The sequence below is a fragment of the Rhamphochromis sp. 'chilingali' genome (genome assembly GCF_963969265.1).
Source record: "Rhamphochromis sp. 'chilingali' genome assembly, chromosome: 17".
Classification (NCBI taxonomy): Eukaryota; Metazoa; Chordata; class Actinopteri; order Cichliformes; family Cichlidae; genus Rhamphochromis; species Rhamphochromis sp. 'chilingali'.
The window spans coordinates 16,531,687-16,553,102 of record NC_137944.1 but is presented as its reverse complement, the minus strand read 5'-3'; the positions used below and the strand labels follow the sequence as shown (position 1 = coordinate 16,553,102).

General features: G+C 43.6%; 1 protein-coding gene across 1 annotated transcript; it reads right to left on the bottom strand.

The window, feature by feature from the left end:
• Positions 1–503: 503 nt before the first annotated feature.
• itgb8 (integrin, beta 8) lies at positions 504–20,153 on the bottom strand. The gene is made up of 16 exons (XM_080862388.1): positions 19,519–20,153; positions 18,509–18,594; positions 14,551–14,722; positions 13,644–13,750; positions 13,069–13,208; positions 12,665–12,830; positions 10,127–10,285; positions 9,912–10,007; positions 9,645–9,737; positions 8,470–8,610; positions 6,771–7,185; positions 6,423–6,645; positions 6,197–6,300; positions 4,416–4,538; positions 3,216–3,382; positions 504–2,143 (listed from the first exon to the last, which is right to left on the bottom strand). Exons 1-16 carry the CDS (start codon positions 19,610–19,612, stop codon positions 2,018–2,020), a joined length of 2,412 nt encoding a protein of 803 aa, XP_080718514.1. The 5' UTR covers positions 19,613–20,153; the 3' UTR covers positions 504–2,017.
• Between the last annotated feature and the right edge of the window lie 1,263 nt (positions 20,154–21,416).

The window sequence follows — 21,416 nt, the reverse complement described above, 5'->3', positions numbered from 1 at the left end:
TGGGGGGGGGAAATCTGCTTTAAGTTTTTTGTTTCAATGATGAAAAGACGTTGCTATTAAAAAATGCTGTAAAGACTAGGAGACTTGGAGTGAATACTCACAGTGAGCTTTAAACACAGTTGTGTAGGTGGAGATCTCCACCTAGTGTTCAGTTTATGCAGTCAGCAGCTGCTTGGATCACATGGGCTTGGACTGTAATATTGAATGCAGGTCCTGGTTATGCAGCAATCTTTTGTTGCACCAATAAAATAAATTAAAATGTAAAAATCTTTGGCACATCTACACAAATATATTTAAACAAACAGATATTAAAAACGTGTAGTGAGTTGTATACATGCTTCAATTCTGGTGTTGGTCTTCAGGGACTGTCATGGTTGAATATTAAAAAAGTTTTTGCCTATTTTTCATTAAAAAAAAATGTACATGAAATTTTGGGCCACAGGGCCTAAATAAATACAACTAAATAGAATAACTATAAATTAATAAAACACAGTTCAAGAAACAGTTTAAAAACTCTTGCACATTTTTATTGGAATGAAAACAGTCATGCTACACATTAATCGACAGCAAAACTACAGAGAAAGTGCTGTTGTCACTCCGAACATAATGCCCGGTAAGATGAGATGATTAATACCTTATTGCTGAATTCATTTCAGTTTTAGAAACAGAGACAGCTCACAGTATTCACTACCTATTTACCGCTACTCAAATATAGCATAACAAATCAAATAAACATAAAAAATATAATAGAATCATAATAAATATTCATTAGTGTTCCGAGGTTACAGTAAAACAGAGCAGCTAATGCTGTAAACAACATGTTAAAAAAAAAAGAGGAACAGGAGTGGGCAAGCAAAGTCTCTCAACAAGTCACGAAACTGGCACTCTGGTTTCAGAGGATCTAATCCTTTAAATTTGCTGAAGAGTGAAGTTCCACCTCTGATCTCAGTACCTTTGGAGCAGATTTGTGTATTAGTCTATACTTGTGAAACAGCAGGTAAATGCAGACATTATTCTGATACAGAGTTCACATTCTCAGGCTTTTGATGATACAACTGCCATTATGTCAGTATGTAAAATATAAATCTATATCCATTGTCATTCCAGTGTTCCAGTGGAGCTAATCCACTCCTCCAGTGAATTAGCTTTAAACACACTTAGGTACCTTTAATGCCTAGAGATCCCACACTTTTCAGTAGTAAAATGCAATTGTTCTAGTGCAAGTCTAACCAGATTATTAACAAAAGACAATCAAATGAAAGTATTCTTGCTTGTCATTACACAATGCCATGATATAACACTAATTTGCAATGCAGCCGATGTTAACAGAAATAAAAACATTAAACGACAAGATTCGCCATGCGTGACTAAAATGTAATCGCAATAAAATAAAAGCAAGCTGCTTAGTCACTTGGTGTATGCAAGGCAACACAGCTGAGGTCAGTAATGTGTGTTATTTGAAAGAAAATGTCGTACATTACACTGACCACATGGGGGCAGACTAAGACAGGGAGACAGTACTGTCGGATTATTGTAGTCTGGCACAGTCACATGATTTTTTTTTTTTTTTATTAATATGTAGTGTTGTCACTATCAAATAAATAGAAAGCATATGTGCACCTGCACCACACACACTCACACATGCACACTCACACATGCACACTTACTCATGCTAGAGTAGTGCATGGCTAAAAAGCGCGGAGTGATCAACTTTCACCCTGTAAAGGTGAAGTAGCTTCCCTGCTCCTACAAAAGGAGGAGAAGAGGTGGGGAATTTGTGCTCTTCGTCTTCATCTCCAGGATTCCCAGGATACTGGCCGCGTCAGTCACACAGTCAATAAAAGTTTGGTCAGTTCGATTAACAAATAAAATCCCGTGGAGGTTTCATAGTTTACTTCGCTTGAGTCTCTACGTACTACGTACCGCTGGTTAAAGTTTTATGAAGGTTAGGAGGCAGAAAAGAAGCCTTGAGTCCAGCTTTGCTTCTATATGTCTCTACTGCCTTTGTTATGACCTTTTATTGCCAGGGGTCACCCAGGGGCATCTTAGGAACCTGAATGTGCATTTCCACAGGGCGATCAGGTGGATGGTCCCTCCTGTAGGTGACAGTCTTCTCATTGGTTGTAGGAATGTATGACAGATCCTGGTGGGGAAGGGGAGGGGGCAACAGAAATATGCAGTCAGTAATATTGGAGTCTGAGATGAACACAGATGCTCACTTCAGAAGACTTCTTCACTATTAGTCCAAAATACTACATACTACGGTTCCCATAATGCTTTACAAGTTGCCTTTTCCCCCCACATGACTCCTACATGTCATGTGTGACAGATGTTTCCGTGGTTACAGCTTGTGAGTGTTCATATTAGTGGAGAACTCAAAGTGTTAGTCTGTTTAATTGTGATTTATTTCTGGTAAAGATTTGTTGGTAAAGCCAAGATTATGAGTTAAGGGTCATTTTCAGGTACACAGAGGATCTTAACCTCTTAACAGCCACCAGGTCACTGGGTTTGGTTAATGTCCTCCCCTTTTTATAGCATTTTCACCTGCTTCAAACACCCACGTGGAAAAGCTTTTAACAGAAACTCTGTGGCTTTATTTGAAATCTAAATGCGTCCCCTATTTACTGAAAGTTCAGCATGTGGCTAAACATGCTAAACTTAACCCTTGGTGGATATTAGGCAGGTAAACTCAAAGTCTATGTGGCCTTTCCCATGACTGAGAAGTGAAGAGTAAGTCTTTGTTACTCAAAAGCAAAACTTCCCCCTGACAGTAAAATGTCATAAAAAAAAAAAATCAGCAAAGAACTGTAAATGTTAACCAGACAGATGGTCCTGATTCTTAAACACAGTCCACAATCGTCAGTATCATTAAGATGATCTGCAGCAGTGCCATAAACAGGAACCCCCCTCGCCACCCCTAACCAGTAACCATTGCTAAGAAATTCCCATCTTCCTCTTCTCCAAAGTGCTGTATGTCATTATAAGGTCAGAAAGCTGGAAACTGTAGCTGCTGAGCTGGGAGTTGGGAGGAAATGTAAAACACAGCTGTACCTCTAAGAGCACACTCACATTCCTCACTGCTGGTTTCAGCTGCCGGTACTACTTCACATAAATATCCTAATGAACCTTTGCTGCTCAGGGCTCCAGGGACACTTTGGCTCTCATTTAAAATCAGACAGCACTGAGAAATTCCTCAAGGATATCAGAGAGCTAACCTTTCCAGTGCAATGGTACCCTGCATCTTCAACAGTGCCCCCTGGTGACCACCGCCTCTTCTGCAGCAACAGCCGGGACACGGCCACAACCACCAGCCCGCACAACACGGTCAGGGCGCACACGCTCAAGAAAGTTCTCACCAGCCGAAGGCTGCTGCTGACACAGTCTGTAGACACATACACATAAACGCACTCAGTTTTACTGTGCAGAGCTATAACATTGTATTGTTCACTGATGGGGACAAAAGTTTGGAGTATTTTTGATCAAAATCATCTTTGAGCAACATGAAAGTACAGATTAAATAAAACTAAAAGTACAGATTCAGCAATATGAAACTGTGAAGAGCTAATCAGGTATATTTCAGTGGCTCTAAACCCAGGTGTAGGCTGGGTATGGTATGTTTTGGATGTAAACGTTGGACTTGCATGAATGAATTTGAATAAAAGTTACTAAAAGAGGAAAGAGACTGTCCACTGAAAAACAGGGGAGACAAAAAGGCAGTACAAAGCAGAGCTACTCATTTAAATGACATATGACACACACACACACAGAGCTCGCTCGGCGGCAGCTGTACCACTATTGCGGTACTGAACAGTCAGCTGGCTGTGTATCTGCTGGGGAGCATGTGTGGATGACGGGCTGATTGCTCGACACAAAGAGCCCAAAGATTGCTCTGACATTTTGTAACAGAGTTACCATAGAGACCTGGCTCCTGCTGCACCCGGGAGGAGTGGGTGTGAGCAGGAAGAGAGTGTCCCGTTGGGTGTGGGGGGTGGGGGGGTGGTTGGAGGGAAGCTTGAGGGGATAGGGGGAGATGGGGGGGAGATGCATAATAAGCAGTGCTGTTCCAAAAATTGGAAAAGGGTGGGGTGTAAGGGTGGCGGGGTGATCTGTAACACTTAGATGTGCAATAATAATGTGTGCGAGACTGAGGGCAAATGTGAACTGTGAGGTTTAAAATTGTGTGTTTGTGTGTACGTGTTTGTGCGTGAGGAGGTGTGTGTGTGTGTGTGTTTGTGGATGATTGAAAAGAAAAAATCCATAAAGTGAGATGGAAACTGAGGGGAAATCTAAATTACAGCTGTAACACTGACAGCAGGCTTGCTGACTCAAATACACCAGGGTGCACTAGTGCAGCAGAGGTATCAACGGATATCACCCCAAGTTAAAGCGTGTGTGTGTGAGTTTTGACTTCATACCTGGTCTTGTGCTAATAAGAAGCTGAGCCTGACCAGACTTCGAGCTGGTCTGAAAGCGATAGCTGTTGCGACAGCTGTCGTTACTGATGTACATGCAGTGAATCCACGTCTCCCCTGCTTGACCTGAAAATACAGCCAGAGAGAGAGAGGGAGCAGTGAGACCCAGACATAGATCCAAGATCCAGAACAAATCCTGGAGGGTTAGTTTAAACAAAAAAATTGATCAGAGTGGTGCTGCTGCTGCAGAGCTGCACTGTTTTAAAGCTTCTCTTGTTTCAATCAAATTGAATTCAGGTTTGTTTATATAGTGCCAAATCACACAACAACAGTCGCCTCAAGGTGCTTTACACGGTACCCTACAGAATTCTGCAGAAAACCCCAGCAATCAAGTGACCTGCCTGTGAGCGAGCACTTTGTGGTAGGAAGGAAAAACTCCCTTTTAACAGGAAGAAACCTCCAGCAGAATCAGGCATAGGGAGGGGCAGCCATCTGCCTTGATGGGTGGGGGTTGTGAAGGGAAAGAGAAGAGAAGAAACAGAAGCAAAAAGAAAAAGAGAGCATAGGGAGACAAAACACAGACTAAGGGAGAGAGAAGACACAAATGTGATGAATTTAATGCTGCTGCAGCGGTATATAAACACATGGGGAGTGAAAAGAAGAGAGTGGAGAAGAAGTGCTCAGTGCATAACAATGTATGACATGAAGGCAACCTTATTTTAGTAAAACCAAATTAAGTAATTGAAGATCTGTGTGCAATGAGAATCTGACTATACAAATCCTCTCAGTAATCTGGGGTCTTGATTCTCGAATAGTGACCAACTGTTAGACAAAGCATTTTGAAGCTAAAGAAACTGATTTTTTAGGAGTCAGTGGAGAACAAAACTGAGCTAAAAGGTCAGTGAATAGTAGGCTTACACTCATCAGGTGGTCAGAAATGCAACTCTAACTGTATATGAAAAAGAATGTGATGTAGAGGCAGTCTTTTTAGTGGCCAGCAGGGGGTGGCATCTCTGGTTGCAAAACGAGGTCAGGATACATAGTTATCTATGGGAAACCCAACTTTTCACTTCTTTTATGACTTCAGCAAATGCTTGCCTTGTGAGTTTATGGCCCCTGAAGACAGTTTTAAGTCATACTTAATAAAACATGGTGTTCTTTTTTCATTTCATTCATTTTCAATGATTGTATTATTTAAGGTATAATAGGTGTTAAAACAGGATGTGGTTTAGTTCGGGGCTACCTTGTGATTGACATGTTGCTATCATGCAGTATGCTCAGCTCTCAGTGAAATCCATCTGTCGCTCTGCTTCTAAATAACCAAATGGCTTTGGCTCAAAAATGCAGGCAATAAACTGCCAACATGTGCAACAGCACTTCGTGTAACTTGTCAATGTTGCTTTTATAGATTGCCAAACTTAGCAAAAAAAGATGAATACAAGCAGCTCTAAGGGTTGCTTGTTAAATAGTAAATACAAAGTAATATATTTCAAACCCAAGAGCAAATTCAAACTGAGCCAAGGCTTTTATTAAAAACAGCTAAATCTGTCGTAGCTTCAATTAAAGAAAAAAACCTTTTTAGTGTCCACAAAACTACAAATATGTAAACCTGAACCTGGAGGTTTGTTCCTGTTAAAGGGGAGTTTTTCTTTCCCGCTGTCGCCAAGTGTTCGCTCATATGGGGTCATATGATGGGGTTTTCTCTCTATTATTTACTTCGAGGCAACAGTCGTTGTGATTTGGTGCGATATAAATAAAATTGAATTGAATCACACCAGCTCTACCTGACATGTCATCCATGTAGCCGACCAGCGGTGCACAGGTGTGGTTGCACTGTCCCGCCTCTTCTTGGGTCAGACCATGAGAAAGGTGGCAGCCCACACACGTCCTAAGAGGCAAAGCAACGCAAACAGAAATAACAAATCACTACAGTTTCAACTTCAAGCATACAGCTCGATCTGTCGGAGCTCCCATCGTGCTTTGCGGTACTAAATATAAGTCGCTAATTACCAGTATGATTGGCAGGTGCTTTGGCACGCAGGGCAACGCTCGCAGAAGTCTCCGGAGTGTTGGGGGTCGTCGCACACGCACTTACCACACACACACTTCCCTCTCCCGCTGCAAAGCAAGCCATTTGATGACTGGCAGGTTGCTGTGGAGACGGGACAGTTGCAGCTATCGCCTGTCCATCCATCCTCACACACACATTCACCTAGCACACACACACCCCGACCTGAGAGACAGGAGAGAGATGAGAGGAAAAGGCATTAGAGAAGTTAACGAAGAAAAATCGTGCACTAGTCATCTTGACATTAGCAGTATCACTATGAACTAATTTTCAGAGTGTGCCCCTCTTACTTCCACACAGCAGCCCTCCTTCGTAAGGGCAGGAGAAGTCGTCTAATTCGCAGTATTTCCCGTACACTGCACCGAGCCTGCTCTGCTCACAAACACACTTCCCACATTCGCACACTCCGCGGCCACTGCAGACCACATCAGACCCATCTGCTTTGCAGTTCTTGTTTGAATCCGAGTCCTTCATCATCCCGTAGTTCGGCCTCTCCTCCTGATTGTTGCCATTTTGGGTCTGTTTGCATGGTGACGCGTTGGCATCACGGCACTGTCCCGCCGGTCCACATGTGCACTGACATTTAGAGCGGATCCTCACAACAGTGGATTCGTTGTAACCCACGGGACGGACCATGACTGTCACATCTTCATCTTTACCGTCATCAGGACAGGAGTGCTGGCCAATTGTGATATTGAAGTAGACCTGCGTAAAACAAATATGTTTATAAAGAGCAGCAGGGGATGTTGAAAGAGGGATAGAGCTGTGTTCTAGTTGTATATTTATGTGGGCGGCAAGGTCAGTTGGTCATCTGGTGCACCACCATGGCCCAGTTCAAAAAGAACTACCGTAATATTTTATGCTATGAACCTCATCGATTTAGTGATAGAGTGTCTTGTTTGCCTAGCAACAGCAGGTAGAAATTCCAGTTTCTTCACTACTTTTGTTCACGACTAAATGACCACATCTCATGCCATCCTCATTAGTTAACATGCTAAACTCAGGCCCTCAGTATTGTTGTAAGCATGCTGACATAGACATTTACATCAGAGAGACTATCTTAAACATCCTCTACACTTACACAGCGATGTGGATTATACAGAAATCATTTTTCTGCACCAAACTGAGGCTGTAAATCTAAAAGGTGTGAATAAGCCAAATCTGGCTGCATGATTACAGAAATCCCTAACAGCTCAAACAGTTGGACAGGAAAATGGATTCTTAGGCTGAATTTGAACAATTATTCTGTTGGCTGATGTGGAAAGTTGCGCATGCCAAAGCTTTGAGTTCACAGTCAGCCTTTCTATTGATTTTTATCTCCATTCTGGTAATTGTTTCCATAATTCGTCTCTAATCCACCCACAGATTAAAAGGCCTGAGTTTCTTTGTACAGTGGAGTAACTCTGTAGAGCAGTGATTTAGTATGCCGAGGTTCAATAAAAGTTTAGAACCCCAAAATGTGATGAAAGAAGTCTCGCAGGAAGCTAAGGGGAGTAAAATCATTCCCAAATGCACTGAAGATGCTATAATTAGTGCCAAAGCAAAGGTCTCTTTGGCTGCTACAGCTATAGTAACCTCTGATAAAGTCATGCTGCTTAAGTAGAAAAACTACCGTGCACAGCTGAGAAATATCAAAAAGTGCTCTCGGCACTGGTGAAGGTTTCTTTTTCTCTGCTGGATAACAGAACAGGTATTAAGGAGTACAAGTCCAATGACCTCATTCTAAATATAAATGTCCTATTTGTCTGTATCGAGGCTCTCGTGTTAGGTGAGGTAGGGATTTCTGGAGGAAAAGGTCGCGAAATCACATGGAAATGTTTTCCTCTTAAATACAGTCCGTGTAATCCGCTCAGCTCGGATTATTTACCAAATCTTCTCTGTCACGTAAAGCTCTCAGTGCGAGGGCGTTTGTGTATGTCAGGGTAATCTGATACAACTAATATATGCCTTGTGACATCTCTGGTGGCTCTGACGCTGCTGGGTGTTTACCGTCTGGTCGGGCTGCACCCCCGTGCAACTGTGCTCTGCAGCAGTGGATCCATCGGGGCAGAGAGGAGTTACAGACACCCAGTACCTGCTGACCGCCTTGTCCTCCACCGACACGGACACCACCACCTCTGATAACAACCTCTGGGCACATCGAAAACAGAGAGACAAGCAGCATTACACTGAGAGCCTGATATAAAGAAACTTATCATAGCTTACTGTGCTGACTACAAAGCAATGTAGGTTAAGATAAAAGGGAATGCTAGGAACAGCTTGAAATTTTAATGAACGTAATCTGTGTGAGTGAACAGCAATGACGAAAGAAAGGGGGGGAAAAGAGGCTCATTAATCAAAGTTGTCACATGTTGCCTGAAAGCCCTTACTGTCGCCCTCTCTTTCTTCCTGAAATACAGGGATTTATGGGAACAAGGAGGTGGGGCCGAAAATAGCATCTTTGTGTCCCTCTCTGATTAGGACACATGGTTTCTGTGGGGATCTGATAGCCATTATAATGCCAGCTTCTGTTCAGGCGGCGCTGTTTGTGTATGTGTGTGTGTTTCGGCACGTATGCGTGGCTGCGCACCCGATTCTGTGGATTCGGCAGATTCTCGAAGCAAACAATGGAGCGCTGTGCCTGAGGCAAGATTATACTCTGCCAACAGAATTAACCCCGTGGTGAGTCTCACTCACCCACACACACACATACAAAACCTAACCTTCCGTAACCTCAAGTTCTCGTCCGTGTTGTTTCCTGTTGTTGTTTTTCTTTCTTCAGGCTTTAGGTCTCTCCCCATCATCAATTTTCCCCAAACTTAAGCACTTTAAGTTTGAGATCATTTAAGATTTTTCTTGCATTCCCCGTTTTCAAACTTCAACTTCTGGGGTACACATAAACAGGACGCACTTTTCAAACAGGACATGCGCTATTACTCAGTCCGCATGATTCAACAAGTCAAGGAGAACAACAAAAGTTTGTGTTGCTTCAGCAGACCGGCAGCAAACTTTGTCTCAACATTTCTGAGCCAGGAATGTGTGGGGTTGTGATTCCAGCTCTCACAGTGCTGCTCTTCTCGTCTCTCCCACCTTTCACTTGTTCCCGTCTTTGTCCAAAGAATGAATAAGACGCTACAAAGAGGACAAAGAGCCTACGAGGGGAGGTGTAGCTGAGTGCTTTGTACCTTGTATGCATCCACCACCAGGTCAATGAGATTCGGAGCCTGGAAGAGGCCTAATTTTCCCAGGTAGGAGCCAGGTAGCAGATGTATCAGCTCCTGGAAAAGGAAAGGGAGACGAGAGTAGAAAAAAACGTAATGCTTTTAAAAATCTTCCCCTCTCAAATGTGCTCCTGAAATGAGCAAGATATGTATGAGTCAAAACTTGAGAATCTGTGGCTGATTGTATGCCTTCTCAGTATATTACTAAGTGCACGTGTAGGGGCACATTACCTCATACCACTGGTATTGCTGCTTTTCCACAGCAAAGATGGAGTAGATATGGTTTTCAAGGAGCTTATCAGACAACTGACCCAAACTGGGATGATCCTGAAAAGCAAAGTAAACCTCCTGTCACCTCAAAGCCTGTAGTAATTCATCTGGTCCACATTAAAGTGAGATTATGTGAACTTAAAGTTTGATGCTTTAGCTTTTGCAAGTTTCCTCACCATCCTGGTGCTGCCTTTGTAGACGTTGTCCTCCAGGTGACACAGACCATCGTGTGGCACGACGATCCCTGCCAGCCGGCTATCCAGGGCGAGGTGAGAAGGCTGGTCGGTCATCAGGAGCAACAGACGCTTTGCCTCTGGTCTCCAACCAACAGCCCTCTAAAATGCAGAAGGAAGGCAACGTGCAATGTTATTTTTGGCCATTAATTTAGCAAAACTTACATATTTTCATCCTAATACCAAAAAAATTCAAACACAAGCAGAGATCTATTGAACGTCTCTACAGCCTGTTTTTGCAGAGTGGTTTTTGTTATTCCTTTAAATCATGACGGAGTGATGTGGAAAAATGTGCATGCATCACATTTTAAGGATTTACAAGTGTGGGAAAAAATGCAAGGCGAAACATTTTACACATGTGAACTGGATTATTTTCGGTGATGATCAGGCTTTTCTGTAATGTCCAATTAAATAAAGAACCGGGAGTCTCGATTTTTATGTCTGTGACTCATACAGTGACTCCTTTCTCTCAGCGTGAGAAAATGGGCCAGTGTGCACGTGTGTGTGTATTTAGGGAAACCTAGTGAGTAGGCCTGGCATAATGGAGTCTATTTCTAGACTGATGACCACTGTGGTGTTTCTCTCCGACATGGCTACTCAGGGGCCCCCTGCATGGTGTGACACATAACCCCCACAGAAGCTATAATGTAAGCAACTGTGAATCTCAGTGTGTGTGTCTGCCATACCCCACATGTGGAGTTAATACTTAGTGGGATTCCTGTGGCAATATGCATTGCTTTCAGGGTGCCACTATTTTTCCAGAAAAGAGTAAACGCTTCTTTTACATTTGCAGATTTAACACCTACTTACAATTAGAAAACACCCCTTAGATTTACATATACAGCGTCTACTCTACCACTTGGCTGGGATGGAATCAGGGTCAATATAATTTGGCTTTTTAAGAATTCACTAAAGAAACTGTGTAAAGTAGAGGAAATTAATCATCCATTCTCTTCTGTTTATTCTTATCAGAGTCGTGGTGGTGGATAGACTATCTATCTAGTCTATCTACCATAGGGCGAGAGGCGGGATACACCAAGTCGCCAATTCGACACAGGGCTAAATTAATCAACATTAATCAAAAATATATAAATATATAATAAATAAGTCACTGCATAAATATTCAAACCCTTTAAAGTAACTGAACTAATTCAACAGAGCTCCAGCCAATTGTAGTTTCACAGTTAATGAAGTGCAGATTACCAAAGTGCAGTGAATGTGTCTCAAGTGACTGTAGTATAAAGACACCTGTGTGTGAAAGATTCAGTCAAGGTTAATCGGTATTCCTGGCAACAATTACACCATGAGGACAGAAGAACGCTCCAAGCAAGTCGGGGAAAAGATTAGGAAAACTATAGGTCAGCGTACAAGTCACTGAAAATCCCCTGGAGTTCAGTTAAATTCGTCATCACTGGAAGAAAAAACACATGTGTAAATCTGCCTAAAGCAGGCCGTCCTCACAAACAGTGACTGTGTGAGAAGGACACCAGTAAGGTGGGGGCCACGAAGACACCTATGACTACTCTGAAGGAGTTAAAAGCTTCAGCACCTGAGATGTTGCTCAGGCTTTATGGAAGAGAGGGGATAAGTTCATCTAAAAGCATGTGGGAGTCTGGGGTCTCTAGTCTGATGAGACCAAAATCAACTTTTTAAGTCATCACACTAGACACTTTGTTAAGGTAGCAACAGACATTCTATATATTTTGGCAAACACACCATCTCTGGCAAAACATAAAATGAATACAGCAATGATAGATAAATCCTGAAAGACCATCTGATTCAGTCTCCAAGAGAATTCCAACCTAATACGCGAACCTAAGACGCAAAGCATTCAGGCACGAGCTAGACGGAAATGGTTTAAAGTCAACAAGGTGAGTGTTTTGGAGTGGTTGAATCGAAGCCCAGAGCTCAAGCCAATGGAGAATTTGTTGTTGGACTTGAAAAGCACTGTTCATGCCTGACCCTGTGCAACCTGACAGAGCTTGAGGAGTTTTGCAAAGAGGAGTGGTGTACAATTGCAGTGTCCAGATGTGCCACCATGACTCAGACCTGTCCACACAGACTCAGTGCTGTGACAGCATCCAAAGGTGAATTTACCAAATAATGACTTGAATTAAGAGGAGCTTGTTATTAAAACACATTTCAAAAGCCAGAAGTCTCAGTGGTATGTAGTGAGCATTAGGGTAACTTGCACTGTGGAGGCAATATAGACAGGCTATGGAGTGACACATGTTGCCATGTAGATGATATTGTTTTAGGGAAGCCTTTGATTATTTCTGCAACCTAAACTAATACATCTGATGGATTATAGCAACAACAATTATGAGAATGCAGGGTTGAGCCGGCACAATCGAGTAAGGGTGGAAAAACTACATTAATTGGTCCTGTGCTGTTAAAACACATCACTATACGTCACTAACAGCCTCTGAGGGAGTTTTATATGCATTCATGTACGCAAACTACATATGAACAAATGCCCACCTGGCAGACCGCAGCTTGCAGCATGGCATCTAGTCCTCCTTCAGGTGTGTCCATGTTTCCAGAGATGCGCTGGCGCTTGATCACCCGCGTAAACTCGCTCATATTGCTTGTCATGCTAAGGACATGGTGGAAGCCGTGGGCTGGTCGACAGCGTATTTCAAAATCACTTGTGAGAGACAAAAAATAAATTAATTAATTAAAAAATGAGGTCCTGTTTGCAAGATTTGGAACTGCAGAGCTATTTGTTATATGCTCAGCTTATCCTGATGACAATGTTCCCCCAAGCAACTAAAAAGCTAAATTATGCATCTTTGTATATATTTTTTACATGATCACTGAAATGATGACATCCCTCTTCGAGTGTATCATTGTATCTGCCGACTCTAGCTAACAAATGATCTTACCTGCAGGGATTGTGGATCTTCGAAGGATGAACGTTGATGTAAGGAGAAACAGGCTTGTCCACAAATGAGCCAAAACCCAGCCAAAGGTCTGAGGAGTGCTCCGTCATACGAAGGGACAGAGCTACACCCACCGTCTTCAGCTGTGCAGCACGCAGAAAGCAGGTTGGAGAGGTAGAACAAGGACAGGTAAAGAGCAGCAGGCGAGAAGGGAAGAGCAAAAGAAGGAGGCGTGCAAGAGGATATAAAATAAGAAGATTTGGAAGATGATCCAGAATAAATCAGGCACAATAGACAAAAAAAGAAGCTGATTTACTTCCCATTTCCTCTGCTTCATTTAAAAAAAAGTTTAATCTGTAGTAGTTATAAAGTCAGTGTCCATCTCACTGGGCCTACTTACTGTTTATAGATCCTGGTGAGACTTCTCATTTATGCAAGCCTTGACTTAATTATGTTTTTACACAGCAAATAGTCCTTGCAGCTATATTTATATATAGAACCTTCAAGAAGAAGGCGTGGAACAAATCCTCACTGACTCACTGAGCAGCAGAGTGACAGACAAGCATTTTCAAACCTACTTGATCAAGGTTTTCCTGCATAGAAGCCGATACATCCACCAGGTAGTACAGGTCCACGGGATAACGCTCCAGCTGCTTCACCGACACTATGAAACTGGCCGCTGAACCTAGAAACAAACACACACGCACAACATAAACTGCAATGAGCAAAAGTTCAAAAATACTGCATGGTGCACTGCAGCACCAGCATCTACGTGAAGCAGAGATGCAGTGAAACATTTGTTAGGTAGAGGTTGGCTGAACTGTCCGGACTGCAAGGCATCGTCCCTTTACTCTCACTTTGCTGCTCATCTATATATATATGTGTGTAATTACGAGGAAGGACAGCGATTTCAGTGGAAGGGGACTAACTGCACTGCTATTCGCAGCAGCCGAACCAGCTACCAAAAGCTCAGAATACAACACACACACTCACACTGGGACTGTGACTTCATTTAGTGCTTAGGGCACCATTTCTCCACAATGATGCCTTTATTATAGTTTTTTTCCCTGAAGGCTTAAACACTAACAGTGATTCTTGAAGCACCCATCTCGGAAACTGTTAACACTTTTAGTCAGTGGAAATTTGAACACCCACCGCTTGGTGCTGTATGCTCCCATACGGCGCTGCAGGCAGTACTCGCTGTGCTGCTGAGCTACTAAATACAGCACCGCATGTGATGTGGATGAGGTCTTATGGCCTGATCCTTAAAGAAGGTGAGATTTTTCACATTTTGTTCCTTTTCTTTCCCGCAAGAACATTCTTATTTTCTGATATTGCACTGGTGTTCAGCACATTCACAAACTGCCCTGCTGGGCACACAAAATAATACACTATCGCTGCAATGGTGTGTTTTCTGCATACTGAACACATTATTAAGAGAGTCTGATCGTTTTTACGCCCAACCCAAGTTATCACGTCATCTACCTGGTCTGAGGGTGATGCTGATGTCTCTTGGGGAAACTTGTGTGCTGCTGATGGTGGCGTTGACCTCCACCTTAACCTCTGACTGCTCCATGAACTCCAGTGCACAGCCCCTCCTGAGCAGGTTAACTGGCAAGTCACAGCGCTGACTTAGCCCCGCCCCATCTAGAAAGCCCTACAGGTGAAAACATAAAGTTCAAAATGGTCAGTTTGCCCTTCATTCAAAATATGCTGGTTTTAAAATCCAACCCTGTATCTAAAACGAGTTAGGATGATGTAAGGAAGAGGGCTTCCTTACTAGTATAATTTGTATTGTGGTAACTTGCACACTTTAGAAGCACCTTTGCACTTTATTAAAAGCACTTTATTGAGCACTGCACTTTAAGGATAGACTTGCACATCAATAACCATTTGCACACAAGAGGTTTAATTATTTATTGAATATTTATTGAGTTATTTAATAATTAGCAGGTGGCCTTTTGCTCCAGGTCCTGCACAGCTGCTCCTCACTGAGAAGTGTGGTGGTTGTCTGTGAGGAAAGGTTGTTACTGGAGCAAATAAGGTCTACTGCCAAGTAAAACTTAAGCAAGTGTGTGTGTTTAAAGTCTACAGGTAAAAGTGTTGGTGCAAAGACCTTTTCTGTGTCCTCTCCAGGGTGTTTGGGCAAATATTTCCCCAGTGGTCCGGACATTTAAAGGTTCCAGGAGAGGCCATGGGTTAAGGAGGTGTGAGAAATCTCTATACATGGGTTTTTGGTGGTTTTTTAATAGGGTTAAGGTATAAGGTTAAAATATAACATATTTAATTATCAGAGAATGATAAAATGTATTTATTTATTAACTCAGATTGTGTATTGTATATAGAAGGTGGAATGCTACAATTTGGTAAACTCACCTGGGAGTAAATAATGGTTTAGTCCTAAACAGCTGAGAGTATTTAAAGCTGCCATTTGTCATTAGACAAGAGATTGTTGTTGCTGTTGGAAAGCTTGATCTACCACTAACTGTCATGGCGTTAGATACATGTGGGCAAATAAACACCTCTTGCTTCCACCATACTTTGTCTCAGTCTTCACCTTCACTGTAAATTCATCTGCAAAAGCTTCGTCACAGGTGATGTGGGAATGGACGGATGAGCAAATAATTTAAACGTGTCGTTGAAAACAGCAAAAACATAATACAACCTGAAACGTCATTGTTTTTGTTCCAAAAAGCAAATTCACTTCCAACAAAACGCTAACAACACTTTAGGTAAAAATGTCTCCAAAAGGTGACAGAGGACTCATTTTGCATTATCTTGACGAATTAAGCAAAGCCTTCTTTTATTAAACAACAATGAGAGCACATGTGACTTCAAAGCCTGTAATATTGAATATTAACGGTGCCTTTGCACATGTAAGTCACTCACGACATGTGCGCTAATGAATACAAATAACAGATGGCGGGGGTTGAGATGGTCTGTCTCTTCTTCAGCCCACAGGAGGCGGCGTCCTTGATTTCCAAAAGGACTTTTGTTTGGTCAATTTTGCACCCTCCTAAATGAGCTTGGGCCCACCCATTGTAACTGTATTTCTGCATCTTGTATAAATCCTTTTTTCTCCTCTTCATTGTGGATAAGTGTGCATACATTGACGGTCTGTTTGTTGGCTGACGTTGGTTTTAAAAGTGCTCCAAAAGCCATTCAGTGATTTCCACTGTGTAATTGAGTGCTGCCTGAGGGCAACAAATCAAGGCCGTTCAATGTTGGATTTCAGCCTTTCTTTCCCCTTTGCTTTCACAGATTTCTCTGGGTTCTACACTATTTTATATACTGCAAATAATAAAAGGTAATAATGGCTTCAGAGTGCTGTTAAAGACGTACTGCCCTTTATCAAAATTACGTAGGATATGTTCCCCAGTTAGTTGGTTACAAGTTCAAATGAAGTGTATGTTTCAAAAAACAACATGTTTGAATTTCATCAATTTTATTTAACATTATAAATTTTAATATAGGAGAGCATTTTTTTCACATGCACAATATCACAAAAGTCTGTAGGGTATAGCTCACTTGCAATTTTAAACTCTATAAACAGAGCATACAAGGAAGCCATGTTTTCGCTGTAATCTCATCTGTATGATGAGCACATCTCCTTCAGCCCGTCTGGAGCAAGAGCGAGAGTAAACAATTTCAAGGTCAGAAGAAAAATTATAGATTTTCTCTACACTTGTGCCGATGTCTCCATCGTCTCCATCAATTCAAAAATGTATGCCTAACACTCTGCGTTTAAAGGCTGTAATCTAGTTAATGTTTAACCCATTAGTTAATTTTTTAACCTTTGCTCACTGTGAAGTATGTAGTGAAAGACTCACACATGCTGCAGACTCCTGCACACTGACAAACATTCAAAAAAAAGGATTTACTTGCAACACTTCTGGAGCCGTTGGGCAACTTTTGATCCGTTTCTCTTTCTCTGCGCACCTGCCTGATGTCACAGACGTGCAAAGTCTTCCCTCGTTTATTCCACTCAGGGAAACATGCTATACTGAAACCAGTTTCACAATTAATCAGTGGTTTCATTTTTCATTCTGATTGCTTTCAGTGTGCTTGTATTGATTTTTGATGGAGTTACCCCGACATGAGAGCCATGACTGTTTTTTGCTATCGGACCCTTGAAATTACTCATCAGTTTCAAGCACCAGGTGGAGGTGCCTGTTTGGATTTACTCCGGATTTATTCTCTGTGTATTCCAACACGGTGGAAATTTGCTCAGTGTTAGTTTGGACAGTTCAAAATGTGATTAGGCGCCCTTATTGTCTTCAGATTCTTGATTAAGTTCTCCTAATAGTCAGCTGCCACAACGGCAGAATGTAACAGTGTCATGCCTTATAGCTTTGGAGAGGCTTAGTGACCTTTGGTACTGTAGCAAAAAAACTCACAAATACAAAGAAGTGGCACAACCCCCCCCCCCCCCCCCCCCGTAAAATTACACCCCTAAATATGTGTATTTACACTGTAATTAATCTGTCATGGGCCAGACTGAGATCAGTCATTTTTTAAAAAGCATGAGGGGGAAACAGATAAGGGATGAAAGAGTGAAATTTTTTTTTAAAAACACACGGTTGAGGAAAACCGTGGTCTACAATAGAACCTGAAACTGTAGCAAACTATGTGACCAGGACCTGAACCTGAAACCTGGACTGGATTGTGTGTATTTATGGTGTTCCCTGTGGCTATAATATGCCCTGTAACAACTCTGAATGCCAAAAAGTTTCAGACTGACTTTCTGGGACTTTCCTTACACAGTCTGTCTTTTCACTGGACTCTGAATATTAACAGCCAAATGTGAACATGCATATTAACAAGACCGGCACTGTTTAATACTTATCCAAGCATGGCTCTGTGAGTTTATATGACCTTGTATGTGTGTGTGTGTCTCTGTGTGTGTAGGAGGTAATGTTTGAGGGCTCACACACACACCAGTGAACCCAGCCCCACTTGATGATGTCAAGAAGTGTAGGACTTACAGGGTGGGAAAGCACCTGAAGTCTGTAAATGCACACATGCTGACAGTTTGGTTTGGTATTTTTTATCTGTGTGTTATTACTGGTGTGGCACCAGAAAGCTTTACAGCTCCTCACGTCTGTTTCGGGGTGGGCTCTTTACGAGACAGACCGACACACAGACAGATAGAGGCATGGGCGGAAGCAGCAATATGTGTAAGTGTGTGGAGACTAAACACATGGATGGAAAAGTGGCTCTGTCTCTGCTTTCTGCCTGAGAAAACGTGCATGGAAACATTCACACGAGCGGCCGGCGCAACTCACATGAGTCATAACGCAGGCCGCCGAGCTCTAACGTTCATATTATATTCACATTTGTGGACTGGATCAAAGCTTTGGTTCGTGTCATCTGAGGAATGCTGTCCAATGCCTGCCACGTTTGTCTCTGACACACACAAACACACGTTCGTACGCATTCCTACCTCTTCGAAACACCAGGCGCACTGTGGCCCACGGCTGAGGCAGTCTGTACAAGAGGTGATGCCAGGAGACCGACACACGCTGTCACCTGCTCAAGGAAGGGAGGACGAAAGGTGGAGGAGGCAGAGAGAGAAAAATGATTGCAGGGAAGAAGAAAAAAGATCGGCAAGAGGAGGAGGGAAGAATCTGAGATTAGCATATGAAAGAATGTGTGTGTCAACACTTATTAGCCATGCAGCTGAACCCCTGTGGACATTAGACACTTCTGATGATAGGAGCACCACTTAGCATCTCATAAGAGGCTGTTCAGCACAAATCAGCCACCATCTGGAAGCAGGTACTGGATTTGCTGGAGTAGTAACCCCTCGCCCAACACCAATACACACATCCATACCACATCTAATTAGTCAATCATTTAGTGAGAATGTGCATATGTAGGGAGTCCATAACTAGGCACTCAAACAGGATATGTCTATGCAAGGTTTGCAGAAAAAAATACAGTAAGGATTCAGACTTTACTGAGTGACAAAGAAAGGCTTTTTGTAGTGGAATTAGTGTAGTGATTTATCTGCTGGAATCTAATTTTCCAGAGTTATTCTCCAGGGAGCTTCAGTGAGGTTGTAATGTAGGACAAAAGGAGAAAAGCTGCAGGTCTGAGCATCACTAACAGCGCACTCTCACCCAGTTAAAAATCTTGGCCTCTGGCAAAAAAGACTGTGAAGGTTAATCGCCTAACTTCTAATTTTAAATGTTCGGTAATGTGCTCAACAAAGAGGGCTGGAGTGTTACCTGCTACTGCAGTGAGGCTGTCATTACTTCTCATCAATAACTAGTTTGTAACTCCTCCACATGAAACAAATGCTCATTACGAGTCTTTTGCGTGACCTCCTGCAGAGACTACAGAGAATGTGGGATGTGGGGGACGCTAATGATCGCTTCACAGTGATAGCTACAAGATGCAGTCTAATTGCTGAGATGGGATGTAATTAGCCCCCAATGAGCCTCCACTCACCGGCACTGAAGGATTCTCCGCTGAAAGCGACCACCAAACAGCAGAGCAGGAGGCACAGACAGGCGCTGTCGTATGTGCGTAGCCAGGAAGTCATATTATTCTGTCCACACCGGGTAGGAGACCGGAGCCAAGCAGCGAGGAGACACGGGAAGCGGAGCTGTACGGCTACTGGAGATGAACCGGGGGAGACCGGACACCGTGCGTTCGCCGGCGCATGAACAATAACCGTGAGTGCTGGCCCAAGCCGCGGGACATCGTGGTTCACCCAAATAGCCCTCTAATCCCGGAGAGGCATTCACATCGACCGGTCAAATCAGCTTACAAGCGCGCTCCCCCGTGGGCCACGAGAGGAGGTGAAGCAATCGGCGGAGTGCGAGTCACCTCCATCTATTTCCACCCAGCCGCAGGTGTGCGACGCGTCTCCGAGAGCTTCTCACAGCTTCGCCTCACAGCTGATGGTAAAAGTCTCATCCCGGGACAGAGCACACGCAGGAGTTACACACGGGAGAGCCAATCAGAGCTCAGCCGGCGCGCAACCAACATCATGCTGAGTGAACATCATACGCCGAGAACAGGAGAATAACCGTGTTTTAACCACTGCCATGGTAACCACGCCGCTGTACGTATGAGAGAGAGAGAGAGAGAGAGAGAGAGAGAGAGAGAGCGAGCTCAGAAGGGGAGGGGGCGTGCGTGTGTGTGTGTGTGTGTGTGGGGGGGGGGGGGGGTGGCTGACAAATAAGGAGAGGAGGAAGAGAGGTGAACAAGGAGGAGTTGCGGTGGATTCCGAGTGTAGCGCTGGTGTTTTTGTTGTTTCTTAAGGGAGCCGTAAGGGGGACCGCTGAGCGCGAGGACCTGCGTGGATGGATGATAGTGTGGGGTAGTTGGGGGGGGGGGGTCAGTAAAAACCAGAGCTCTCGCAGAGGGGTTCACAGGCTGGTGCTGCAGGGGGAGGTGACGGGGTGCGGGGGTCTGACTCCATTGTGCGCAGATTCCAGTGACATAGAGTAACCTCCTCGCCGGCTGCTTCGCTGAAGAGAGCCAAAAGTACTTAGTAAATAACTGAACGTTTTATCCACAGCCACGGAGCAAGAAAACACTAGCAACCCAGACCATCTTTGGCCTGCTCGTATCTGGTGGGGGTCTTCAAGGTAAAAGAAAGAAAGAAAGAAAGAAAGAAAGAAAGAAAGAGATTCCAGTCTTGTCTTGGCTCCTGGCCTCAACAGCGACGGTGAATGCGCCAACGCGCAGCAATAAGATCGCGCTTATCTGCTCTTCTTTGGCCTCCATCTGTTGCTCAGGAGCCTGGAGCAGACCCAGCCGGCCTCTCCTCTCATTCATTCATCCATTCATTCACATAATTTGTCCAATGGGAATTTTTGGAGTGCTGACACCTCCCCGTCCACACTCCAAGCAGTCACCCCCAATTATGATAATGATGCAAACACACACCCCACTGTTTTCTAAGTGTGTGAAACATCCCTGAAAAGCAGCTTCCACGCAGTCTCTTTCTTTCTCTCTCTCTCTGCCCAGGCTCAAGTCTCTCCTCTCTGCAGGCTGAAGGTGACAGCGACGGTTTCGTGGTGACCAGAGGGCATAAAAAATAGAGGTATTCACTGCTGAGCAAACTTGATAATGGACTCCAGTGTAAACAGGTCCTCTGCCCTGGTCATCAGCACTGGCCTACATCACTATCTTAATGACAGCTGTCATTGTTGTTAACCCGACACAAGCCACTCTTCCTCTGAGTCATTCCTCCCCCAACTTTTCCCACCTCCACACCCTCCTCCCCCTTCTCTTCCCTTTCTTCTCCCCCTGCTATGTTTGTGTTAGCAGTCGGCTGGGCTTTCCATCACGCTGGTCTGGCCTCATCGTTCTCCAAACACACACACACACACACA

Bases quoted from the DNA above. Each gene is read 5' to 3' on its own strand.
- itgb8 (XM_080862388.1), bottom strand. From the start codon at position 19,612: ATGACTTCCTGGCTACGCACATACGACAGCGCCTGTCTGTGCCTCCTG. The intron at 8,611-9,644 runs GTACAAAGCACT...CGATGTGCCCAG, and splicing joins TGGTGGTGGATGCATACAAG to AGGTTGTTATCAGAGGTGGT. The intron at 7,186-8,469 runs GTAAACACCCAG...TGTTTTACGCAG, and splicing joins GGGTGCAGCCCGACCAGACG to GTCTACTTCAATATCACAAT.